This window comes from Hirundo rustica, chromosome 19, assembly GCF_015227805.2.
Source record: "Hirundo rustica isolate bHirRus1 chromosome 19, bHirRus1.pri.v3, whole genome shotgun sequence".
NCBI lineage: Eukaryota > Metazoa > Chordata > Aves > Passeriformes > Hirundinidae > Hirundo > Hirundo rustica.
Genome location: NC_053468.1, coordinates 843477 through 866203, shown reverse-complemented (window position 1 = coordinate 866203; position 22727 = coordinate 843477). Strand labels below are relative to the sequence as shown.

Sequence of the window (22727 nt, the reverse complement as noted above, 5' to 3'; positions counted from 1 at the left end):
AAATTGCATCAGAGCCAAGCCCAGCTCCCAAATACTGTTTAATTTAAAAACTAATACATAATCCTGCAGGAACTCAGATACACACACACAACAGCATCGCTTCCATGAGCTACATGCTGAACCCCAGCAAGTCCCCACCACCGTGGAAACAAGTAATGTTATTATTTTGCTCCAAATACAGGGGTGTCTCGGCAGTCAGATGTTAACAGCATACTGTGGAGGGCACACGCTCATTTCAGTGACTTTGCTGGGGTTACAGGTCTGCACCCTCACTGCAGGTGGAGAAGCCTGGTGAAGTCCCTGGGAAGACATTCGCTGGGTTTGGATGAGGCCCTTCTGTTTTTAAATACTTGATCTAATTTTGTCTTGTAACATTACACAAGAACACAGCTGTATATTTAGTCTCAGAGTTAAACCATTAATTTGCAAGTTACAATTTAGTAATACTCCCCATTAATAATGCCATTACATGGGTTATGTCCGCTTTCTATCTGAAAGTTTAAACACAACAGGTCTCACTCAAACAGCTTAAGATTAAGCCACTGCACCCATTTGAGATCAGTCACCAAGACAGGTATGGTATAAAATATACAAGAGCAGACAGCTTCAATATACGTTTTACTTTCATTTGTCTGAGATGTTTGTGCCAAGAATCCACTTGAGCCTGCTCTTCACTCGATTAGGGAGAAAAATTTGTTTTTAAAATGATTAAAAGCATAACGCTGCCCAGTGTCATGTCCCCTCCAATAATCTTCAATTTGTGGGACTGTCTTTGAAACCGTAGCAGAGCAGTTTTACCACTCACAGCATGTATTTTTGATTTAGTAATCCCTACATTTCCAGAAGGGTTACTGGAAGGGAAAAAAAAAATACCATTAACCCATTGATTTTTAAAAAAGACCAACATTTAGCTATATTAAGTGAGAATCAAACGGGCTTGTACCATAAAGAGGAATTTAGATTTATACACTAAAAAATTTAAAAAGAGACTATTAAAAAGGCCGAGTGGGATTCCAACACCATTCCTTCAGCAGTGCACAAACACCTCAGGACACCGTGGCAATGCTCAGAGCAGACCCAAGGCACACTGCTGTGCTCGGAGGTGCTGAGTTGTGCATTTATGGAGACAAAAGGATGGGCCCCTGCGTTCCTTCCCTCCACAAACCCAGATAAATTCCAGCCCTGAAGTACAGGAAATTAAACCAGAATAATAAACTAAGAAAAACACTTCCAGCAGGGAAGGAAATCCCGACCCAGCGCTTGTGCCCTGCAAAGAGTTAAAGCTCAGCCCCAGCCAGCCCTGCTGATCTTAGTGCAGCTGCTACCTGCAGCCACGGCCCCTCAGTAGCAACACACAAGGGGAAAGTGCAATTTTGAGCTTCTCTTTTCATCTCTATGGTGACAAAAAGCTCTGCAGAGGGAAATCAGGGTGCCTTCCACTCAAAAGGTTTCTCATTTTCAATGACTGCCTTTCACAATATTTTAATTAAATCTCTGGTGGGGAAGCTTTAAAGAAAAAAAAAAAATTCAGATTGTGGGGCTCATTTACAACAACAGAGTAGAAAATGGGGGGGGGGGGAGGTGCGAAATGTATTTTAAGCATTTTTAAAATAGAAAGATTCTCTGGTTGAAGAGGTAAGGATAAATCTACCAGCTGCAAAGTTTTACAAAACCAGCACGTGAAGGGACCAGGAAGTCCTTCTGTAACAAAAACATTTTCTCGCATGGAACGTGTCTCTGGAATTTTAGGAGAGGCTGAAGGACCACACAGCAGAGGGCCCTTTCCCACGGGGCCGAGCACAGGCCCGGGAGAGGCACCGATGGGATCCTGGAGAAGCCCTTCTGCCCTCCTGCAGCATTGTTAATGGGAGAATTACTGAATTGCAGCCACCACCATCGCTGCTCGGCCAGCCAGGGACGCGGCAGCGCCGAGGGCGCGTGAAGGCTGCAGGATGAAAGCAAGGCCCTGCTGTTTATCTGTGTTTTCAGAAGTCTCGGTTCACTGCTCCCAACAGACACAGCGAAACCCGGGAGCTCGGAGGCAGGGGCAGGCACAGCCCCAGGACCGCGGGCACCCAGGGCTGTCACCAAACACATTTCTCAGCAGGACCTGCTCCCGGCAGGACGCCCCGGAGAGCGCGGTGTGCCAGGTGACCCAAGGCACGGCAGGTGAGCGCTCCCCAGCTCCACGGGAACAGCCTTCTGACACAGATGGAAAAGCCCATCCCACAGAAAAGGGATGGAATCACCAAAGAGGCCCAGGGAGCTGCACCAAATCCAGAGAACACAAGCAGAAAAGCAGCAGGTGGCTGAGCACAGGAGATCAGGAGCGGGCGGTTGTGCAGCCCTACCGAAGGCCACCAGAGTCCCACAGACACAGCACTTGCCCAGGATTCCCATTTCACTCCAAGGCAGCAGCATTCAGCTGGAGAGTGTGGGGAAATGATGACTCTGCAATTAGAGCCTCCACACGGCGCCAAGAGATTCAAGTGTGTTAATAAACGTAAAGCTCTGGACAAAGCACTTCGCCTCTCATCCAAGCTCCGTTGTATGATGTGGGAATAATACCCCTACTTCATCTAATATAATTGCCAAAATAACATATTCCTACTGCAAGGTGCAGCGGGCTCCTTCGAAAGCAGCGCTGCGACAGCGCCGAGTTTTCAAGTATCTTGAACCACAGGACAAACACATTGTTAATTTGATTTTTTCAAGTTAACAGAATACTGAAGTAAAAAGCCTAACTAGACAAGAGAAAAGAGATATTCTGATCCTCTTTTTAAAATAAAAGTTGGGGTGCAGGGAGCTGCAATGACACCTGAGCCTAGATTCCCCGAACCCCGGAGCGGTGCCTTTATCGCCGTGCTCAATAGAGCACATGGGACTCAGCCAGGCTGGCCACTTTTCCAGCATCCCCTTGCCGGCTGGAAATTACTGTTCTAGGAGCCATCCAATCTTTAACGACTTCTGGACTAGTCTGCATTTGATTTCAGGGCAAAGGGCATGCCCAGAGGGAGACCCCATGAGGAACTCCTCCCTCCAGCTCTCAGGTCATTCTTGAGGCCATGTGAAAGACTACAACAAAATGGTTTACTGCTCACACAGACTAAATATCAAGAGCTCTAAAATGAAATACAACCTCTTTGCAAAGCCACCAACAGGCAAAAGTCTGTTCTTGAAAATAAAACACTGGTCAGGAGTGGGATCATTCAGGACCAAAGGTTTCTTTTAAACTGATGCAAACAGAACTGCCTATTATTCATGTCAATTATGAATTTTTCTAAAATCATAATCACTGTTGCAAGTCCAGCTACCTCTATACGCAAAACCCTTTCCACATACATATTTTCCTGGGGGAAAAAAGGCTTATCCCCACAAAGGAGTATGAAATAAATTGCTTTACTGAAGGTTAATAATATCCTGTCGCCGTGGTAAAAGACTCAATTACAAAACCTTCAGAAGAGCTCCCAAGGAACTCATCTGCCTGCAGTGACAGAGGCTTAAATAGCCAAAATACACAGAAAGGCTAAACACTTCCCCAAAGAAAGGAAAAGGGGAAAAAGATGGGGGGGGGGTTAAGTAAAAAACCTAGAAATTGGACACTCAAGGTTATAAAAAAAACCCAAACACACACAACCACAGTTCCTCTCTGCACACACAATTCTCTATAATCTCAGCAAAAATGATGGCCTAGGGAGACCAACACTAATTTTAGTATCAGATTTATTATGCAGCAGGGAGCAGAAATCAGTCAGGCCCGTCTCTCGGTCCTAATGGGCAGAACTGGCTCACGCTCCAGGAAGGCTCTGCTGAAGAACAGCTCAGGCCTGGTGAAAAACAAAGCCCCTGGGGCTCCCCGAAGCACAAACTCGCTGCGTTTCTTAGAAGCCACAATAAAACACAATGATACTCCTCATTTCTGCAGCGCTGCTGCCAGAGGAGCCCAAAGCCCAGGAGCACCCGGCGCTCCCGGCAGAGCGACCACGGAGCAGAGCCCAGCCCGGAACCAGGGAATGTCCCTGCCCGATCCGCATGAGCACAGTCTCTGTGCAGGGGTGTGCCAGGGCTGCGGGGATGGCACCCCGGGAACGGGCAGGGATGGCACCCCGGGAACGGGCAGGGACGGCACCCCGGGAACGGGCAGGGACGGCACCCCGGGAACGGGCAGGGACGGCACCCCGGGAACGGGCAGGGATGTGCCTGGGCTGCAGGGATGGAACCCCAGGAATGGGCAGGGATGTGCCTGGGCTGCAGGGATGGAACCCCAGGAATGGGCAGGGATATGCCAGGGATAGAACCCCATGTCTCTCAGCCACGGGGGCAGGCAGAGGTTGAGGCACAGAGCGCTCACAAGCACAGCTCCAGCCAAATGCTGCCTCCCCTCTCCACAGCCACAGCAGAACCCCAGCACATCTCTGTGCTCAGGCAGCAGCACTGCTGTGAACTCACACACACCTTCCACCAGGAAGGCACCAGCAGTTCTCGTGTTCCCCATTTCTCACCCTGTACCACCAGAGCTCACGACAGGTTAGGAAGCTCCAGGCAGATGTCACATGGACACCACATTCGGTCTGTTCTTCTGGGCTCCTACCCCTCCACCTTAAACACTTTATAGCCTTTCCCTGTGTCTGTGTCCCGCTCAGACTCAGAGCGCCGCTCGTACCATTCTTAAGATGCTTCAACTGCCCAGCAAAGCCAGGCCTATCCTCAACAACTGTTTCTAATAAGCCAGTACTAATTACAAAAGCCTTTTTTGCAGAGGGTTTCATGACTGACTCACTCCCATCTCCAATGACGCAACACCCAGGCCATTTTCACACACAGCCTCAACACCTCGTGGGGACTGCAGCTCCTCACGCAGCACTGCCCACAGCACAGCCAGGACACCTCAGCCCCCCAAACCCTGCGCGTCCCCTCCTCCTCAGCACCTGGGAACACGCAGCCTCGCCAAGTGCAGCCCCAGCACACATGAGGTTTTGAATAACCCTCCTCTAAGGCACTAGCAATTCCCCATTTCAAGTACTGCAGAACACATGAGCAGCATTCTGTTTTGCACATCCATAAAACAAGGGTGATGGCAATCACTTACCTCATCTCTGCGTGATGAGAACAAGAGCTACATTTAAACTAGTTTAAGTCATTTCAGTACACAAGTCTTTCATGAAAGTAGGATGGTGATATCTCCAGAAATGTACATACCACAGACTATCAACTAACATTTTGAACAAAACCTTTCCAAGAACCAGTTTTTCACTCACAGCTCATTCAGCTCAAGACCAGAAACTTTCAAACCATCGCTACCTCATTTTACTTTCATATAGTGGACAGGGAGGCACACTCCTCCAAAAACTGCACTCCCTATTCTTCGTCTATCTAGGCACTTTGCTAGCAGATTTCTGGTTTTGTTTTTAAAATGCCCTTGAAGTGCATTAAGCAATTTAGAAGCTTTGCTTTGAGCTGCTCTAACAGAAGTTAGTGGATATCTCCTGCTATTCCAACAGAAACAAAGACAATCACCACTAAAAAATTAAGAAAAGTCCATCAAAAATATGCATGATCAGGTTTGCTTTTCACCCGGTCCTAATTCAGTGCAAGAGTTAATAAAAAAGCAAACTTACAAGTTTTAGACTCCTCTGCACCTCTTCTCCTTTAAAATAGCTGTCTTTTGTCTCAAAATTTCAAGAAAAAAACCAGGAAGAAAGCACAACCAGTCTCCCATCCAACAAATAAATACCTCCCTCTCACCTCAAAAATCATTCCCAAAACGTTACCTTCTTATGGCTCACACCAGCCCCCGGCCATCCCGGACCGTCCGTGAGGAGACCCCAGAAGCTCTGGCTCCTGCGCCCGCCTGCAGCGACTGCCCTCACCCAGGGCACCTGGCCGCAATCCAACCCGGGCCCCGCTAATCGGTTTCAGGTGCGGGACACCCCGCCTAATCACACCCCAGCAGGGGAGCAAGGGCCCGGCAGGTGCAGCGGGACACCCCAGCACCGCCTGGATTGGGTTAACTCAAATCACCTGCGCCCCATCTCGGGCTCCCGACCAGCGCAGAACCCACGCCGCTCCTCGCCCTGCTTCCGCTGCCCGGCCACCCAGTCACCTCTGCCTCCCTCTGCCCCTTCACAGCCCCGAGCACATCCTCACCTGCATAACCAGCACCAATAATCAGCCAAGAAATTCAGGAGTTGCTCTCTGATCTCTGTTCCACCTCAAGAAGGGCTTGGCAGCAGCCCTTTGTCTGCCTTGATCCAACAATCTCCAGTTCTCAGGAATGCAGGACAAACAGGTGCTGCTGCCCTTCTCTCAGCTGGAGCCAATTTAAAGCATTTTAAGGAAACACACCAAGGCACTCCTCAGCGGTGAAGGGCTGCACCTGCCCAAGACCTCTAAGAACATTAAGAAGCAGCAAAATTTCATCTGACCATGCCCATGAAAGAAGTTTACCGTGCCCCTGCATTCCTTCAGCTGCAACCAGGATGAAATAAGATTCATGAGTAAGGTGTTCTGCAACACTACTTGTCCTCTCCTACCTGCTTCTCTCCCCATCACTTTCAAATGAATTGACTGTTACTTTCCACACATTGCCAGAGATCAGGATTACACAGCACCAGCTGAATATCGTTCTGCTCTCACTATCATCAGCTTCATGCGTTCAGATGACAGTGATGGGGACTATAAAGGCACAAAGACAGATAATCACTGCTTATGTCTGCAATTATAGTTCCAATAAAGCTTCTTCATGGCTCTTTAACACTAAGGCTTTTGGACTGCTAACTGAATTGTTTTAATATTTTTTCTATTCCATATTTTGTTCTTTTCCTATTGCATACACATGCTTAATCGAGAGAGAAGACAAAATGCCTCTACTAAAATATCCACTGGAAACACCTACAGAAAGAGGTCCAGAAATCTAAACTGACTTCTTATGACTACCACAAAATCAAAGCCATGCTCACAAAACTTTGGGTGAATTGTAGCTGTGGAAGACTTTCAACTATCACTGTATTTGATGGGGAAGATTAATGACATAGTGGATGTGACCTGATGAAAAAGAGAGAGGGGGAAAAAATAAAAAAATCACACAGGATGATCACAATTCCCTCCTCATAGACAAACTGCCAGGCATGTCACACACAGAACCCGCTGCTTGGATCCCAGTTCCTGGGATGAGGTGAGGCAGGAGTTTAGAGCACAAAGGTGCTGTGGCAGGAGATTCTCGCTGCCACCCACCCCCAGGGTCCCAGGTGGGCTGGGGCAGGAAGTGCCCCCAGGCAGGCCCAGGGGGGACAGAGGCTCACGATGCTGGGGCAGCCTGTCCCCAGAGCTCTGGAAACACGTCAGGACCCCACCTGCCTGTGCACAGGCACTGCTGAGAGCCTGGAATGGCCGAGAGCCCGGCACTGCTGAGATCCCGGCGCTGCCGAGAGCCCGGCGCTGCGTGCCAGAGCTGCCAACGCAGGCAGGGTCTCCGGGACACCTGCACCTCAGCACACCTGCACCTCAGCACGCTTCCCCCTCCGCTCCCCTCACTGGGACACCAGCAGCAGCCCTCTGAGCACACGACATCCTCTGCCAGGCTCGCTCCCAGCCCCCGCGCTGGTTTGCAGCCATGAGACCGGCGTGAGCCATAATTCACACCACCAGCCACCTTTCACATGCTGTGGCCTCGCATCCTTATCTCGCTTCCCCTCTCCGAAGTTCGGAAGTGCTGGCGTACAGCAGGAACCTCAGCAGTTACAGCCTCCACCGACAACCAGAGCACCACCAATCCAGTCCGGGCCTCCCTTACAAATTTTACAGTCAGAAGCCGTTAAAAACAACAAAAGAACCCAGTTTAACCCCTCAAAGGCCAGTCACACGAAGAGCTGGCAGCGTACCATGCTGCAATGCTGCTCTGCCTCCCACACTTCCTCCCCGGCACCCAGGGATGCTGCCAACATCCCCTTCAGACAGAGGCGGCCGTTTTCTGCGGCATCAAACGCGGGCGTCAGGAAGCGGCTGCGCTCTCTGCCACACCGAGATCTTTGGATAATCCCCTGTTGCCCTTTTTTCTCTGACCCTTCATCTCCAGGCTCAATGGCAGCATCAGTACCAGGATCACCAGGCCCTTAGTTGGGTTCCTACGCACTATGCCAAGGCCACCAGTGTGACCAACAGCGACTCTGCTTCCTCAGCTCCTGGGACATTTCCATAGCAGGTCAATTCATCAAACACAACATGCTGCTATAGGCACTGCGGGTCTGCCAAATACAACAGCAGAAGTAGATGAATATCACCAGCAGATCAACATCTTTACACTCATTGACAGCACTTTGCAAACCTTTGGCAAAAGGATAAATGCTCCTTGTACAGATCGAGCACTGCACACAGCTCAGGCAGGGAACAACACCAACACAGCTCTGAACATAAATGACTGACAACACAGCCAAAAGGAGAACTAAACAGGAGTTTCACTTGTTCAGCATGCACTGCAGAAGAATCCCTGGCAACATTCCCTACAGCAACACCTTCTTCCGGCAGTGCAACAAACACCAAACCTGCCAGAGCAGAGGGCTTGCAGCTGGCAAGCTTTTGCCATAAACCAGGCCCCTGATTTGAGCAACATCTCCCAGTCCAGTGGGATTCACGGACACTTAAGACAAATGCCCAGCTCCTTGCAACCTCTTTTCACACCACACCACATAACCCTTTGGGAAGATTCCTGAACAGTGTTTATCCAGCAATTGGTTAAAAACTCCCCAGACTCCCTACCTACCAGGCATTCTCTTTACACCAGCATTCAAAAGCTGAAAGTCTTGTAGGCACTTCACAGTCCCTATTTTAAATAAATCAAAACTTCAAAACACTTCCTCACCCTGGGCTCCTCACCTTCTCTTTGATGCAAAACTGACCCACAGAAACAACGCAAAGAATGAGCTCTGAGTCAGGAATACTAAAACACTGATCAAACCAGCACAGCACAGGTTTGGGAGCACTACAGAGGAATTCTGCATCCTCTGGGGCCCAGCCCTGAGGCAGGAGGACTGGAGCTGCACCAGGACCCATGTCCTCGGCCAAGGAGCCTTGCTCAGCCCCATCTCAGAGTTGGAAGGAAAATAAAACCAGGGGGACTTAACAACTTCAAACCCTGGGAACTACTTAATTCACCAGATATTCGTTTCTTTCCCCCACCCCACCATTTTTCCCTCCCACCTGCCAGGCCACCTCATTACTGTCACTCTGCATCAGTTCCTGCTACAGTAGTTTTCTTGGACCTTTGCCCCTTCAGCCAGCTTGAAACCTCTTCGCTATTGTACATCAGAGTCAATGGGAAATTAATGCAAGTCTTTGCTGGGGGAGGGCAGGGCAGAGGCAACGACGCTTTCTGCTGCTGTCAATACTCCTTCTCCTTCACCCTTCCTGCCACAGACACTTCACCAACATATTAAGGAGCCTTGTCTGCATTTCACTGCGCTCGCTGAGGTCTCTGGGACTACTCCTCATGTGCACAATTGCATAAGCCTTAGCAGGGTCCCTCTTTATAATACAAAGTTCCCAAAGTACAACCTTCATTTAAGCCTGCTCAGTCACAATAATACACCCAGCTGCAGATGTCCCAGCACAGGGAATGACTGAGCAGGGGAGAACAACTTCCCAACATTCTTCAGATTTTCTCTGCACTCAAAAAATAGAAGAAATACTTTCAACAGGAGAGCAGTAAAATGCCAAAGTTTAGAAGTAACTTATTAATACCGCATGCTGATCTGACTACAGAGTTTCACAGTAACTTCCAAATTACTCAGCAAACCACAATTTCTACAGCAATAATATCGTAAAAACCATAGGCCACGTTGAACACTATTCACATAGTTTACAGAATTATTCCAGTGACTAAGGCAAACAGAATGTGTGATTTCAGGGATAGAGACTAAAAAAAAAAATCATTATTGAAACTTAATTTAAAGTCTGATGCTACACTGACCTTGCAATCAGTTTTTTGAAGAAACAGAAGATTAGTATTTTCTTGTAAGTGTGATCCTCCGGTGGAGGAGGGAATATGAGATGAAACTGCCTATCTGAAGGAGAAGTGATGGAACTGACCATATACAAAGTACTGTCAAATACACAAAGTAATCTTTTAATCTTTTTCTGCTACGGGCTTCACAGTTGAACAAAGCATTTAATAACGTGCTTTGAGCCCATGCTGATTCAGCAAAGCACTTACCCACACGCTTATGCCAACTTAAGTATATGCTTAAGTGCTCTCACACAATGGGGGCAGAGAAGATTCAGGCCCTGAGATGAACCATTTTCTGAAACAAGCCATTTTTCCCTAGGACGACTGACTATTTACAGCTTCTCTTCACTCCACAGCATGACCCAAAATGCGTTTAAAGAGAACGCTAAAATACAACTGAAAAGTCAAATAACTATTAGGAACAGCAAAGACTCAAGGTAGAGCTTAATGAACTAGAATTGTTCTTTTCTCCTCAGCACAACATACATTTTGATGCACACACCCCACCTTGCCCTGTTTCAGTGGCTCTCCTCTAAAAATAAGTTCCAAGTTCCCTTAATGCTTTGGATTTCACAACATTTATGAGACTATCACCAGAGTCAACAGGCTAAAAAAAGAATCCATTAGCATTAACTGGCCTGTCACTGGCAGTGACAAATAAATGAATTTGATGGTTTTAGATCAGTCATTAGTAGACCTACCCCCGGGCTGATGAAGGCTCAGCACTTTGCAGAGATGTACTCAATCTGGAAGCAGAGGGGGATGCACAGGGGTGTTAGCATGCTGCTCTCCTTCCATTTCCCTGACCTCCCTACCTCGGAACCTTTCCTGGCAAATGCACAAAAGTCACCTGGTAGACGCCATTAAAAACAATCCAACAATACAGGAAAACACAGGCAATGCAGAACCTCCTTTTAAAAAAATCCCATGATAGACAGTGTCCAATTTTAATTTTTAGTTAGCAGAATGTCAACGGGAAGGAAAGTACATTAGGACTATTCTTAACATGAAAGACGTCCTTAGGCAATGAGAATGGAAATACAGACATTTTAACAAGTACAAGACAGTCTGTGGGGATTCAGGACAACGTGAACAATCTACCTGAGTGACTGGGGAGAAGAAATAAATGTTTACATCTCAAAGAAACAACAGGGTTACAAAAATCCAGCTCAGCTCTTGTTTCTGACAGAACCCACTGCACTCCAAAGGCCCTGCACAGCCCCTTCTTCCTCTGGCTGTGACACCCAAGGACAGAGATCACCCTCTGCCTCGGCCACACTGCAGAGAGCACAAACTCCAGCCCAAAGACAAGGGGGTTTCAAAACCCTGATCCTCCACTGCCTGGAGCTGCGTCCATCAGCCAAGACTCAGACTCTGGAATTTTTCTATTGGACCATCCAAAGCCAGAGGGAAGCAAATTCTTGGAGCAGCTTACCCTGGACAAGGCATCCATGTCAAGGTTGGTTGAATAAGACACCCAAACAGTGGCCATGGAGCACCCAAAGAAATCCCCCACACCATCTGGGAAGGACTTCACACTACTCTGCACACAGATGACACCATGATCATTATCAAGCTACACATCCATGCCTCATGCCAAGAGCAGGAAATACGTCCTCTCTTACTCCACCCAGACCTGCAAATGCAGGGGAATCTAAAACAAATTAAAAAAAAAAAAAAAAAAAAAAATCATTGGGAGAAGGTCTGACCTTGCTGCTCTTTACAGCTCGGTGGGGAAGGAAGAGTGGCAGGAAAGGACGAATCCTGAGTTCTCTACTGTGTCCAGTTCACATTCTTTTGAGAAGAGAGAAAAAAAAAAAAACAAAAAAAACCACCAACTTCAAAGTCTACCTAACATCTAAAATAAGATGGGAAGTAGTAGGACTAACCTGGAGGAGTTTACAGGCAGAAGCAGAGGAGAAAACAAACAGAACTCAGAACTCTTGATTTCCAAGGTCCATAATTTGCTTTGGAATAAAATCTCTCCCTGCTACTCTGGCTGAGGCTTATCAGACAGCCAAGGGATGCAGACACCCCACCCACAGTTAACTTAATTGGAATCAGACATCCAAATCCACTGGTTAGCTTTAAAAAAAAAAAAAAATCCCAGGTTAGCCTGGGCGTTATTCGGAAAGGGCATGCCCTCCATTTGCTGCTCCGGAACAGCAGCTTCGCAGGGCTTTAACCAGCAGCGTCTCACATGAAAGCAGAGCTGTTGACACTGCCTCTTGCCCAAGAAGGACCAGATGTGCACAACTGCTCAGAGCCCACGAGCCCAGCCAGACAGGAAACCCAGCTGGCCACGGGCACGGCTGGGGCACAGAGGGGCCGGGACGGTCCCGCGCCAACCTCTGTGACAGTGACACATGCAATAAAGACGTCGGTGTCCTGCATCCCCAGCCCACTACCAGACAAAACGCCTCTCTCACCAAATCAACTCCTTCTGCTGTTTTGTGGCCACCAGTGCTGTACACCCAGTCCATGCAGATTAGACCCCAAATTAAAATACGCAGTGGCCACCTGCACTGAGGGTCAGCAGCAGGCAGGACAGCAGACACACAGAGTGATCCACAGGATCCCAGTGATCCACGGGAGCAGCTCCAGCAGCAGCTCACACCACAGCCAGCAGGGCACATCCACAGTGCTCAGGAACACCACACACCTTACTACAGGCAGCTCCAGCTTGGGTAACTGGGAGCAATTCCCAACCACAGGAATCACGCCTCCGTAGTAAGTGCAGGAAGAACAAGCACCTCAGTCCCACCCTGGAGGAACCTGAGCACAAAATCTCACCTCTGAGATGGATTCCACATCTCTGTGGGCAGCCTCACTAACTGTGAACTTTGGTTGAAGTTTTACCTGCCCGTGTTTCATACACGGCTCTGCACAACAAAGCATCCAAATTCCAATACCAAAGACATTCGCATGGCCAAGGAGCTGCTTCCTTGACCAAGGCTGCTGTCCTTTTGCTCTCCAGGTTTGTTTTTGAAATAAATCCCTGTGGCAGAGGCGAGAGGGAGGACCTTGCTTACATTTGAAAATATCTAATGAACATATTAAATTGGACAAGGCTACCTAACAGAGCAGGTAACATCAGAAACGGCAGGCTACGTGTAACAGTAAGTCAAATTATTGTAGTCTTTAATGTTCAAAAGGGGATATAAAACTACTGGTGCCCCGTCGCTGCTGCGTTTTAAGGATCTTTTAAGTCAGCAGAGTTATAAATGATCTCCTGTTACAGAGTGCCTTCCAGCACTCGGAAGCAAGACAGATTTTTATCAAGGAACAGCAGCCCCGAGGAAGGAGACATCTATTCACCAGAACCCCAACGAGTTAAACCCTGCAGTAAATTTCCTAAAACAATGGCTTCAAGTCGTCCTGGCCTTCCCAAGGAGAGCAGGATTACACATCCCGGTAATCCACTGGAGGCAATCAGCCAGGATTTTCTGCGAGGGTCATTCTAAGGAAATCAGGGAGGAATGCCGGGCTGTTACAACCTGCCACCGCTTGCTCAGGAGCCGATTTGCATCACCAGAGAGGTGTCAAACCGCGGAGATGAGCTTTAAAAAGCCCCCAAGAAAGCGTTTTACTGGGCTGGGCAATTACCGTGGAGCAGGAGGGAAGGAGAAGAGAGGGTGCCAGGGGCCAGCAAAGGCAGTGGCAGAGCTCAGCTGTGCCCACCGCGGAGACAAGGACAGGGATGGATGCAGGGAAGAAGAGAAGGGGGAATGCACCCCCAGCCTTGCTCCACCTCGGCCCCCATCGCTGCCACGAAAATCACAGGAAAAGGAAAAAACCCAAAACAAATCCCCCTTTTGCTAAACATACCAGGAAGGAAGATTACTCAGGGAAAAAAAAACCAAACCAAAACAAAAAAACAATTCTCCTCTTGCACCTAGAGAGAGACAGAGACATTTCATTAAATGCCATTAATCTCCACAGACCCAAGCATTAGCTAGTTAATTAGACTAAAGTACAGTCACATTTTAACGCCGAGCATTCGCTATTCAACTGGGATAAACGAACAACTGAAGTCCCAAACCTTAATTCAGTACCTAATTAAAAAAAAACAGAAAACAAAATATTCAGATTATGAAATGCTTGCCAGAATAATACATCATAATTGATGTAAAGTCTGACCTTTATTGCATCTGATTTTCTTCAGTCTCCAAATTAGGCTGTTTTCAATCTTCAGATTTTTTTCAAGTGCCCCGTAGAAATCCCAACACTTCAGAAAGGACAAATGTGTAAAAAGCAGCAACAGACACTGCTGACCACTCCAGAGAGAGCGAGTTCCTGCTAAGAGTGGAATTTGATGTCCATTCCAGCATTTGCCCCACGCTCGAAAGATGTGTTACCGAAAACCAAGGGGAAAAAAAAACCCCTACGTGTAGAAAAACAAAATCCCCTTTGTCAATACGACCTGATTTTGCATTCCTTAACACAAAAATTTAACTCACTAATATCCTCGATGTAAAATGGGTCCTGTTTTTTTTAATTGTTAGAGACGAAATCACATGGGACAGCTTAACAGCTCTGTTGTAAGCATTACAAACTTCTCCAAATAACACCGTAAAAACAGTTAACTGGCACTGAAGACAGTTTAAAACGTGAATTAACCTTTAAAAGGCATTGGGAAGGGGGATAGGCACATCAAGCACGAGCAAAATTCTGGTAACTTTAAATTGTATGTTACAGATGGCATCAGTCCAACAACATAATCCAGAAGCCACAAGCCCCACACACTATAAACTCTTTGCTCAGTGCAGAAGCAATCCAGGCACACTATTATTCACCAATTAGTTATTAGATATGTCCTAGGACGAAAAGAACCTCTAAACATTTGCCTGCATTAGTCTGGTTTAAAATTCTACAAGTAGACTGTCTCTTTTTTTTTTTCTTTTTTTTTCTTTTTTTTTTTAAGAACTCCCCAGCAACTCTCCTGGGCTGTGCCTGGGGGTTTTAAATGACACAGGGTTTTTCCTAGATCTCTGTTTTGTGCAATACTTAACATCATGGTTCAACACACACAGTTACAGTGCTTGCTTTCATGAGGAGCTGTATGCAATAACAGCTCAGGCAGCTGGTCAGGTAGTTTCCCACCACCAACTTTAAACCACTTTTCCTTACTGACTTGCATCTACAACTTTGAAGCCTTTTCCTCCCATTTTTACCAGAAGACTGAAGTTACCCAAGATGACAAGTGTATACACAAGCACCATACATCAGTTAAATTAAGTTTTTCCAACAGACTCTCAAAAACAAATTAAAAAAAAAAAAAAAAAGTCAATTACAAAAGTTTTCTTTCAGCCTCTGGCTTTCAAAACTCACACGCTGCAAGTCTGGCTTTGAAACTGATTTGTTTTCATTAGGCACAACCTAAAGAGCAACAAGCACTTGTATTCCAGCGGCAGCTCCTCCAGGAGAAATGGCAGCCAGCGGCACTTGGAGGGAGCGCACGGGCAGAAGCGTCCGCGTCCCCACACCGTGCCCGTGCCACGGCGAGGACTGGCCACACAATGGCCACACCACTGCTCTGACCAGCTGGACACTCACACCTCATTGTTCCCCTGCTCTTGCAGAACAACACCCGGCAGCCCCCAGAGCCTCGTCAGAAACTCGCCATCCGAGGCTCACACGCAGCTCCGCACACATCTCTTGAGTTACACAAAAGGAAATTTGCAAACAATGAAGGCAAAGATGTATCCCCATCCATCACAACCACAGAACTGAAAGCTCAGCTCAAAACAAGCCTGAAGCCTGCACTTAATCCAAACACTCTTCATAAGCAGCAGGCGCGGCACGCTGCACAGCGCGGCCGCGGCTCCGGCAGAACCGGCACCGGCACTGCTGCCCGGCCCGAGCGAGCGGCTCCACACGGCCACGGAGCAGCACCCGGGCACGGCCGCTGAGCAGCTCCTGGGCACGGCCGCTGAGCAGCTCCTGGGCACTGCCATGGAGCGGCTCCTGCGCACGGCCACCGAGCAGCAGCTCCTGGGCACGGCCATGGAGCGGCTCCTGGGCACGGCCACTGAGCAGCAGCTCCTGGGCACGGCCACCGAGCGGCACCCGGGCACGGCCATGGAGCGGCTCCTGGGCACGGCCACCGAGCGGCACCCGGGCACGGCCATGGAGCGGCTCCTGGGCACGGCCACCGAGCGGCACCTGGGCACGGCCACCGAGCGGCACCCGGGCACGGCCACGCACCGATCCCCCCCAGAGCAGCGCTCACTCAGCTTTAAAAGCTTTCATTGCCAATTCCCCGGCTGAAACCCGAACTGCCTGGCAACAATGACTCTCTGTGTGCCTGAAATCCTATTATCGATCCTCCTACTTACCTTGGGCTGTGCTCGTCGGGGAAACGCAACTTTAGGGTCAATCTGAGGAAAAAGAAAGGGGAAATCAACAGAGTAGCTTTGGTTGTCAGTTTACATTATTTTGATTTTAAATCACTGAATTATTAATCCCTCATTTCTCAGGCTTGTAATTCAGCACACCGGGTCATCCAGAGCTACTCTGGAAATGATAGGTCACAGTCTGGGTTTGTCTGGGGAGTTTGGTAGGGGTGGCAAGATGGGAAGAGAGGAAGGAGACCTCCCTTCTGCACTTCTCCTCCATCATCTTCTGGGCACCAATCCCCATGGGTGCTCAGGATCAGTCCCTGGGTGCTGCCTCTACCACCAAAACTGCATGTTGAGGACTACCCGCATGCCCTAGAGGTTGCACAGAAAAAGGGCCAGCATTCCTGACCAACATCTTAACTGGGTGGCTTTGACACCTGCCCCTTCCTGCACTTGGGTTTGGGGTTACTTCTTTTTTTCTGCTTTGTTTTGCTAACTGACAAGCAACACTACACAAAAAAGCAAAGTCAAAACCAAAGTCAAATTATTCACATTTCAATTATTAAAACTGAAACATTCACAGGACTAAAGTCTCCTTCACAATAATATGCCCAACTTATCTGATTTACTCACTCTCAAAGAAAATATGTGAGCAACGGAAAACTCCAAAGGGGCATCTCTGGGGTGGGGCGGGAAGGGAGGAGAGTAAGTTACACACGAGTCTGATGTGTGTGAAATATACATGCATTGAAATCACAAGTAAACAACTTCCTAAAAAAGGCTTTCCATTAAGGAGTTACTAGAACTATCCATGAATGACAAAAAGAAAGGGGAAAAAAAATTCCTTGCTTTACCCCTCCACCCTGTTTTAAGATGCAGCGTTGGCTCCCCTTGCACTGCATGAATTAGCACGTCCCCTCTGCATTCCAAAATGCGAATTCCGCAACCTCACACGCAACTTCCACAGGGGTCATCTCTAAAAAGGGACTCCTCTCTCCCATTCAAAAACTACGTGAAACCAAAAAGGCAGCTCCGCAGACGAAAAGAAATGGCACCCAGTGGTGCTTGGAGGGAGCACGCAGGCAGAAGGCTGGATGTAAACAAAACCGTCAGATCTTTTAACAACACCCCCCCTAAATCACACTAAAATGTCTGTGTGCTGCTGGTTTCACTTCTGGTTCTCAGCAGCACCTGCACACAGGCATCTTTTACATAAAGGGTCTGGAAAAGGATGTTTTAAAGTACTAGATCCTACCTGAACTGTGCAACCTGCAGCTGCTTTCAGCTGCCTGTACAACCAACTGATGCCACTAATAATTGACTGTGTTAGGCATGTTCAGAAGGACAGGTTTTCTTTTAGAGTTTGGGTTTGGTTTTTGTTGTGCTTCCCCCACCCAAGCAAACCCTGATGAAGAAGAGGAGATGTTTCCATTTGGTATTGTTATTCCTGTGGTGATAAATATTCCTGTCACTGCTAAATAACCACGGGCCTCTCCTAAAAAGCAGTTTTACTCAATTAATTTGTCAAAATGGGAAACACCGCAGACATTTGATGTGCAACTGATAAACTGATTTGCCTTCTTCAGATACAAATATTGTATCTTTTTTAGGACACACCTGAGAAATGAGCGATTACATGCCACTTTATTGTTCAAAAAGCATAAAAAGTAAAATTATTTATCTAGAAAGCTAACCTTTTCATAGAGATTAACATTATCTACAAATATATTCAGCACCGACTAGGCATTTGTCTACTGGGGAAATACAACAGGTACGGATTTTCCACAGCGATACCCAAAGGTGGAAAAATATGCACATTTCTGTCTTTGCTCCAAAACTACAAGTTTTCCCACCAAAGAACACCAGGCCCACCAGAGGAACATCACTGCAAAGTCCTGCTGGTTAAAAGCTGGGAGAGCCATTAAACTCCAAAGCAACACATTCATTTTTGAAGGTCAGTTCAAAGAGTATGGAGTCCCTTGCACCACAGCGACAGATTTTCTAAAAGAACTGAATTTTCCTTCCCAAAACCTTTTGTATAAACACCATCAGCCTTTGAAGACAAACACTAGCAATGAACGTGGCAAATCCATACCTTTTGCATAACCCTATTTAACTATTTAAACAACCAAAAAGGAAAAAACAAAACAAAACAAAAAATCAAAGTTCTACCAAAAAAAAAAAAAATTAGTTAGTTAGGTACAATTCTACTTACTGTATCTACAAGTCCTCTAGGAAATGACTATAATACTATTTCTGATATGAATGGCCATTACCTAAACAAAGCTTTTAACGTAACTGTAAACAAGAGCGACGTTTCCATGCCAATACCCAACCGATCTGCCTCCTGTGCTGAACGTTGAAACAGAGTCAAATGCCTTGTTATACTGCACAACAGTTACTACAATACTCTACAAATACACGCCTGAAAGGACCTGCCTGGCTCCCTGCTTTACTCAGGAGCTGCGTTACTGATTCTAAGGTCAGTTTTGTATTTGGATTGATTCAATCATTATCACAACCAAAACCGAGGCAGATTTGCCCTGGTGAAGCTCTTCACCCCTCCCCCAGAGAAGAGCAAATTAATACATTGCAGGGACTAGACTGTGATACAAGAAAAAAGCTGGGGGAGGACCTAATTATAGTCAGAAATATGACAGGGTGTCCTCCCATGATTTTTTTTTCTTTTTTAAACTCTCGTTCAAGATACTGTTTGCCTTTGTTCTTCTTATCTAAATTTATCTTTAAAAAACACATAGAGAATATAGCTGTACATGAAAAGTCTGGAGAGTTTAATTTCAGGAGCACGGCTGAATCAGTTATCTTACCATATCTGATTAAACCTAAAATCAAATTATTAAGGCATGTGAAAGCATGGGCTTCGTGTTCAGGCAAGCCCAGCAGAATCTGTAGGTCGAATTAAAACACTAGATTCCACCTGCTTCTACAAGAGCTTTAGGCTTTTTGTTTCCATATAAATTACATTTTTAAAAAACCCTTATCCTCATGTTTGCTCCCTGCTTCTCCCTTTCTTCATTTAACTATAATCCTGCACACACAGGCACCCATGAGATGTTGCAGCACCGAGACAGGATTGCTCCTAACACCAGGCTGAGGTTAAAATAAACCCTTAAGCCCCAGAACACAGACTATAAACCCCGGTGGCAGTAAGGACCGGGCTCGATGTGCCCAGCAGAACGTCTCTGCAGACAGCTCCACCAGCACGAGCCCTCCCTTCCCAAAACACAGCCCCCTCCAGAGCCAGCAGCACCAGAGCACTGATGACCTCTACCAGTGTCCTTCCCCCCTCCCCTCCCAGCTTTGCCGAGGTTGAAAACTACAACGGAGTAGGAGGCACAAAACTTCATCTTTTTGTTTGGCCTTGATCACAGGGAGAAAACAGGGCCCAGAGCTGCACTTGCCCCATACCTTTTGTTTGAGCCAGCACTGAAAACACTGTATTGGGGCAGGGGGGAAACTCAGGTGTGGAAAATTTTGTTTAAAAAACCCCAAACAAATGTAATGTTTACTGAAAAAAAAAAAAAAATCAGCTGCATCTCACAAGCATTTTTTTCCTTATATTATGCACCGGAGACTGAGCGCAGCAAAAAGCTCTGGAGAAACAACAACACATTAGGACCTGTGCTCCTCTACCACATCCACTCTCCAGCTCTTGCAGAGCTTCCCATAAATTACCGCGTGCATTTCGCAGGGGCCCTGCCATCACAGGTGAGGGGACCTCGCCAAAAAATGACTTTGGGAAATGACACGAGCAGCAGCTTTCACGGTTTGACAGCAAGTCACTCACACCTTGAAACGTGCTCAACAATACATAAATAATCAATCAAAAGAATCACAAAGTTCCCTGCAGAAAGCATGCCGCAGCCCAACACCGAAAAAAGTTGGATTTTACTCCACAGCTTTTTCAATGTCACCGCTCAATACAATATAAGGCCGGGGGAGGAGCCAGCGGTCGGTATGGGCGAATTCGGATTTCGGAGGGGAAAAAAAAAAAAAAAAAGAACAAAAAAAAAAAAAGGAAAGTTACCGCTTTCGGTAAGTTAAAAGGCAGAGCCTATTTAAAAAAATCCAAAGGAAAAGCGGAGCCGTGCAAGGTCCCGGTTCAATGACAGGCTGACACCGCCCGCGGCACCGGCCCGAGCGGGGCTGGCAGCGGCCGGGGGTGCCGGGCAGGGCGGCGGGCAGCCCCCCGCAGCACCTACCGTCTTGGAGTCCAGCTCGTGGTGCGGCTGAGCCAGGACTTTGTCTACACTCGCCGGATCCGCGAACGTAACGAACCCGAAGCCTCTGCGAGAGACAAAGAGCGAGGGGATGGCGGGGGGGGAGGGAGGGAGGGAGGGGGGGTGATGAGAATTAGAGCCAAAGGGAGAAGTCATAAAAATAAACCGCTGCGTCCCCCCCTCCTTCCTCTCCCCTCCCCCGGAGCCTCCGGGTGCAGGGGGCGGCCGGCTCCGACCCCCGGCCCCTCTCCGGCTCCATCGGCCGCTTTGTTTCCTGCTCCGCGCTGGAGGGATGCGGGCGGGGAGAGCCCTCCCGCAGCGCCCCACGCGCGGGGTGGGATGCGGGGGGGGATTCTGGGGTGGGATTTTTGGGGTGGGATCGGGGGGTGCGGGTCCACCCGCCCCGACCGCAACTCGCGAAGTTTTGTCAGCCCGAGCGGGGTGGGCGGCGGTTTTACCTGGAGCGCTTGGTGGTGGGGTCCCGCATGACCATACACTCCCTAATTTCTCCGAATTTGCTAAAATAGTCTCTAAGGCTGTCTGCGGAGAGAGAGCAGAGAGGGAGAGGAGGGTGAGGGACGGGGGGGCGCGGGCAGGGCCCGGCGCGGCGGGACGCGGCCCACGCGGGGCGGGACACGCGTGGGGAGGGGGCGGCGGGCGGGGGTTACCTGGTGAGGTTTGCCAGCTGAGGCCGCCGATGAACATCTTGCTGGAGGGAGAGAGCAGAGCGGAGTTGAGCGCCGGTGCGGGATCGGCCATTTTGACGGGGCAGCTCCCGGCGGGGCGGAGGGGCGCGGAGCGGAGCGGCGCGGAGCGGGGCGGGCCCGCCTGACCGCCCCTCGCCGCCGCGCTCCGCGCCCCCGCCGCCCCGCCGACTTACCCGGGGTCGTGCTGCGCCTCTCCGGGGCTCCCCGAGGTAGCCTGGCTCCCGTCCGCCTCCATGGCCGCGCCGAGCGAGAGCCCCTTAGAGAACCCCCCCCCGCCCGCCCAACCCGCCCCCCCCGGCCCGGCTCCGGCTCGGTTCGCTCCGCTTGCTTTGCCCCTTTTTCCCTTCCCCCCTCCTCCTCCTCCTCCTCCTCCTCCCTCCGCTACCGGAGGATCTCACTGGAGAGGCGCTGGGGCAGCAGCCAGATCCGTCACACGTGGGATCGGCTTAGCTCAGCGCCGCGCCGGCGCTCCCTCCCCCCGCCGCCATCCTCCCCTCCCTCCATCCCGCCCCTCCCTCACGGGGCGGGGCCTCCGCCGGCGCGTGGCTCTCCGTGACGTCACCGTGACGTCACCGCGCCCTCCCCGCGCACCTCCCACCCCCCCCTGCGCGCGCCCGTCCCTCACGCGTGTCCGCGACACCCGCGACTGTCACATCGAGTCCGTGACACCCCCCGGGACTGTCACAGCGGGACTGTGACACCCGGGACTGTCACACCGGGTCCGTGACACCCCCCGGGACTGTCACCGGGACCGCGACACCCCCCGGGACTGTCACCGGGACTGACACCCGGGACTGTCACAGCGGGACCGCGATACCCCCGGGACTGTCACAGCGGGACTGTGACACCCGGGACTGTCACATCGAGTCCGTGACACCCCCCGGGACTGTCACAGCGGGTCCGTGACACCCCCCGGGACTGTCACCGGGTCCGTGACACCCCCCGGGACTGTCACATCGAGTCCGTGACACCCCCCGGGACTGTCACATCGAGTCCGTGACACCCCCCGGGACTGTCACAGCGGGTCCGTGACACCCCCCGGGACTGTCACCGGGTCCGTGACACCCCCCGGGACTGTCACCGGGTCCGTGACACCCCCCGGGACTGTTACAGCGGGACCGCGACACCCCTGGGACTGTCACAGCGGGACTGTGACACCCGGGACTGTCACATCGAGTCCGTGACACCCTCGGGACTGTCACACCGGGTCCGTGACACCCCCGGGACTGTCCCCCCGGGTCCTGTCCACCCTGCCCGGTGCCCCGGCCCCACCGAGGGGCTGCACCTGGCTGTTCCCTGCCGGCCCCCGTGCCCGTGCACAGCCCAGGCGGGCGTCAGGGAAGGATTCCAGGGGCTGGGAAGTGCCTGCTGGATGGCCAGGAGAGGAAAAATTAAATTTCAGGGACTCGGGGAGAATTCGGGCATTATTGAGAGCTGT

At 49.6% G+C, this 22727-nt stretch overlaps 1 protein-coding gene across 11 annotated transcripts in view; it reads right to left on the bottom strand.

The window, feature by feature from the left end:
- MSI2 (musashi RNA binding protein 2) overlaps positions 1-21556 on the bottom strand; it is a 204424-nt gene extending 182868 nt beyond the window's left edge. For 10 of the 11 annotated variants that reach the window (XR_005703568.2, XM_040082082.2, XM_040082083.2 and 7 more), the window contains exons 1-5: positions 21463-21556; positions 21251-21291; positions 21041-21122; positions 20565-20649; positions 16339-16380 (exon numbers count right to left, since the gene is read on the bottom strand). Coding sequence is in view for 9 of the 11 variants with exons in the window: in XM_040082082.2 (XP_039938016.1) it covers positions 16339-16380; positions 20565-20649; positions 21041-21122; positions 21251-21291; positions 21463-21524 (312 nt within the window). In the remaining 2 variants the exon portion in view is untranslated. Of the gene's footprint in view, positions 1-5771; positions 5823-16338; positions 16381-20564; positions 20650-21040; positions 21123-21250; positions 21292-21462 lie in introns of those variants that run through there. The other variant, XM_058423061.1, reaches the window with a different exon arrangement.
- Between the last annotated feature and the right edge of the window lie 1171 nt (positions 21557-22727).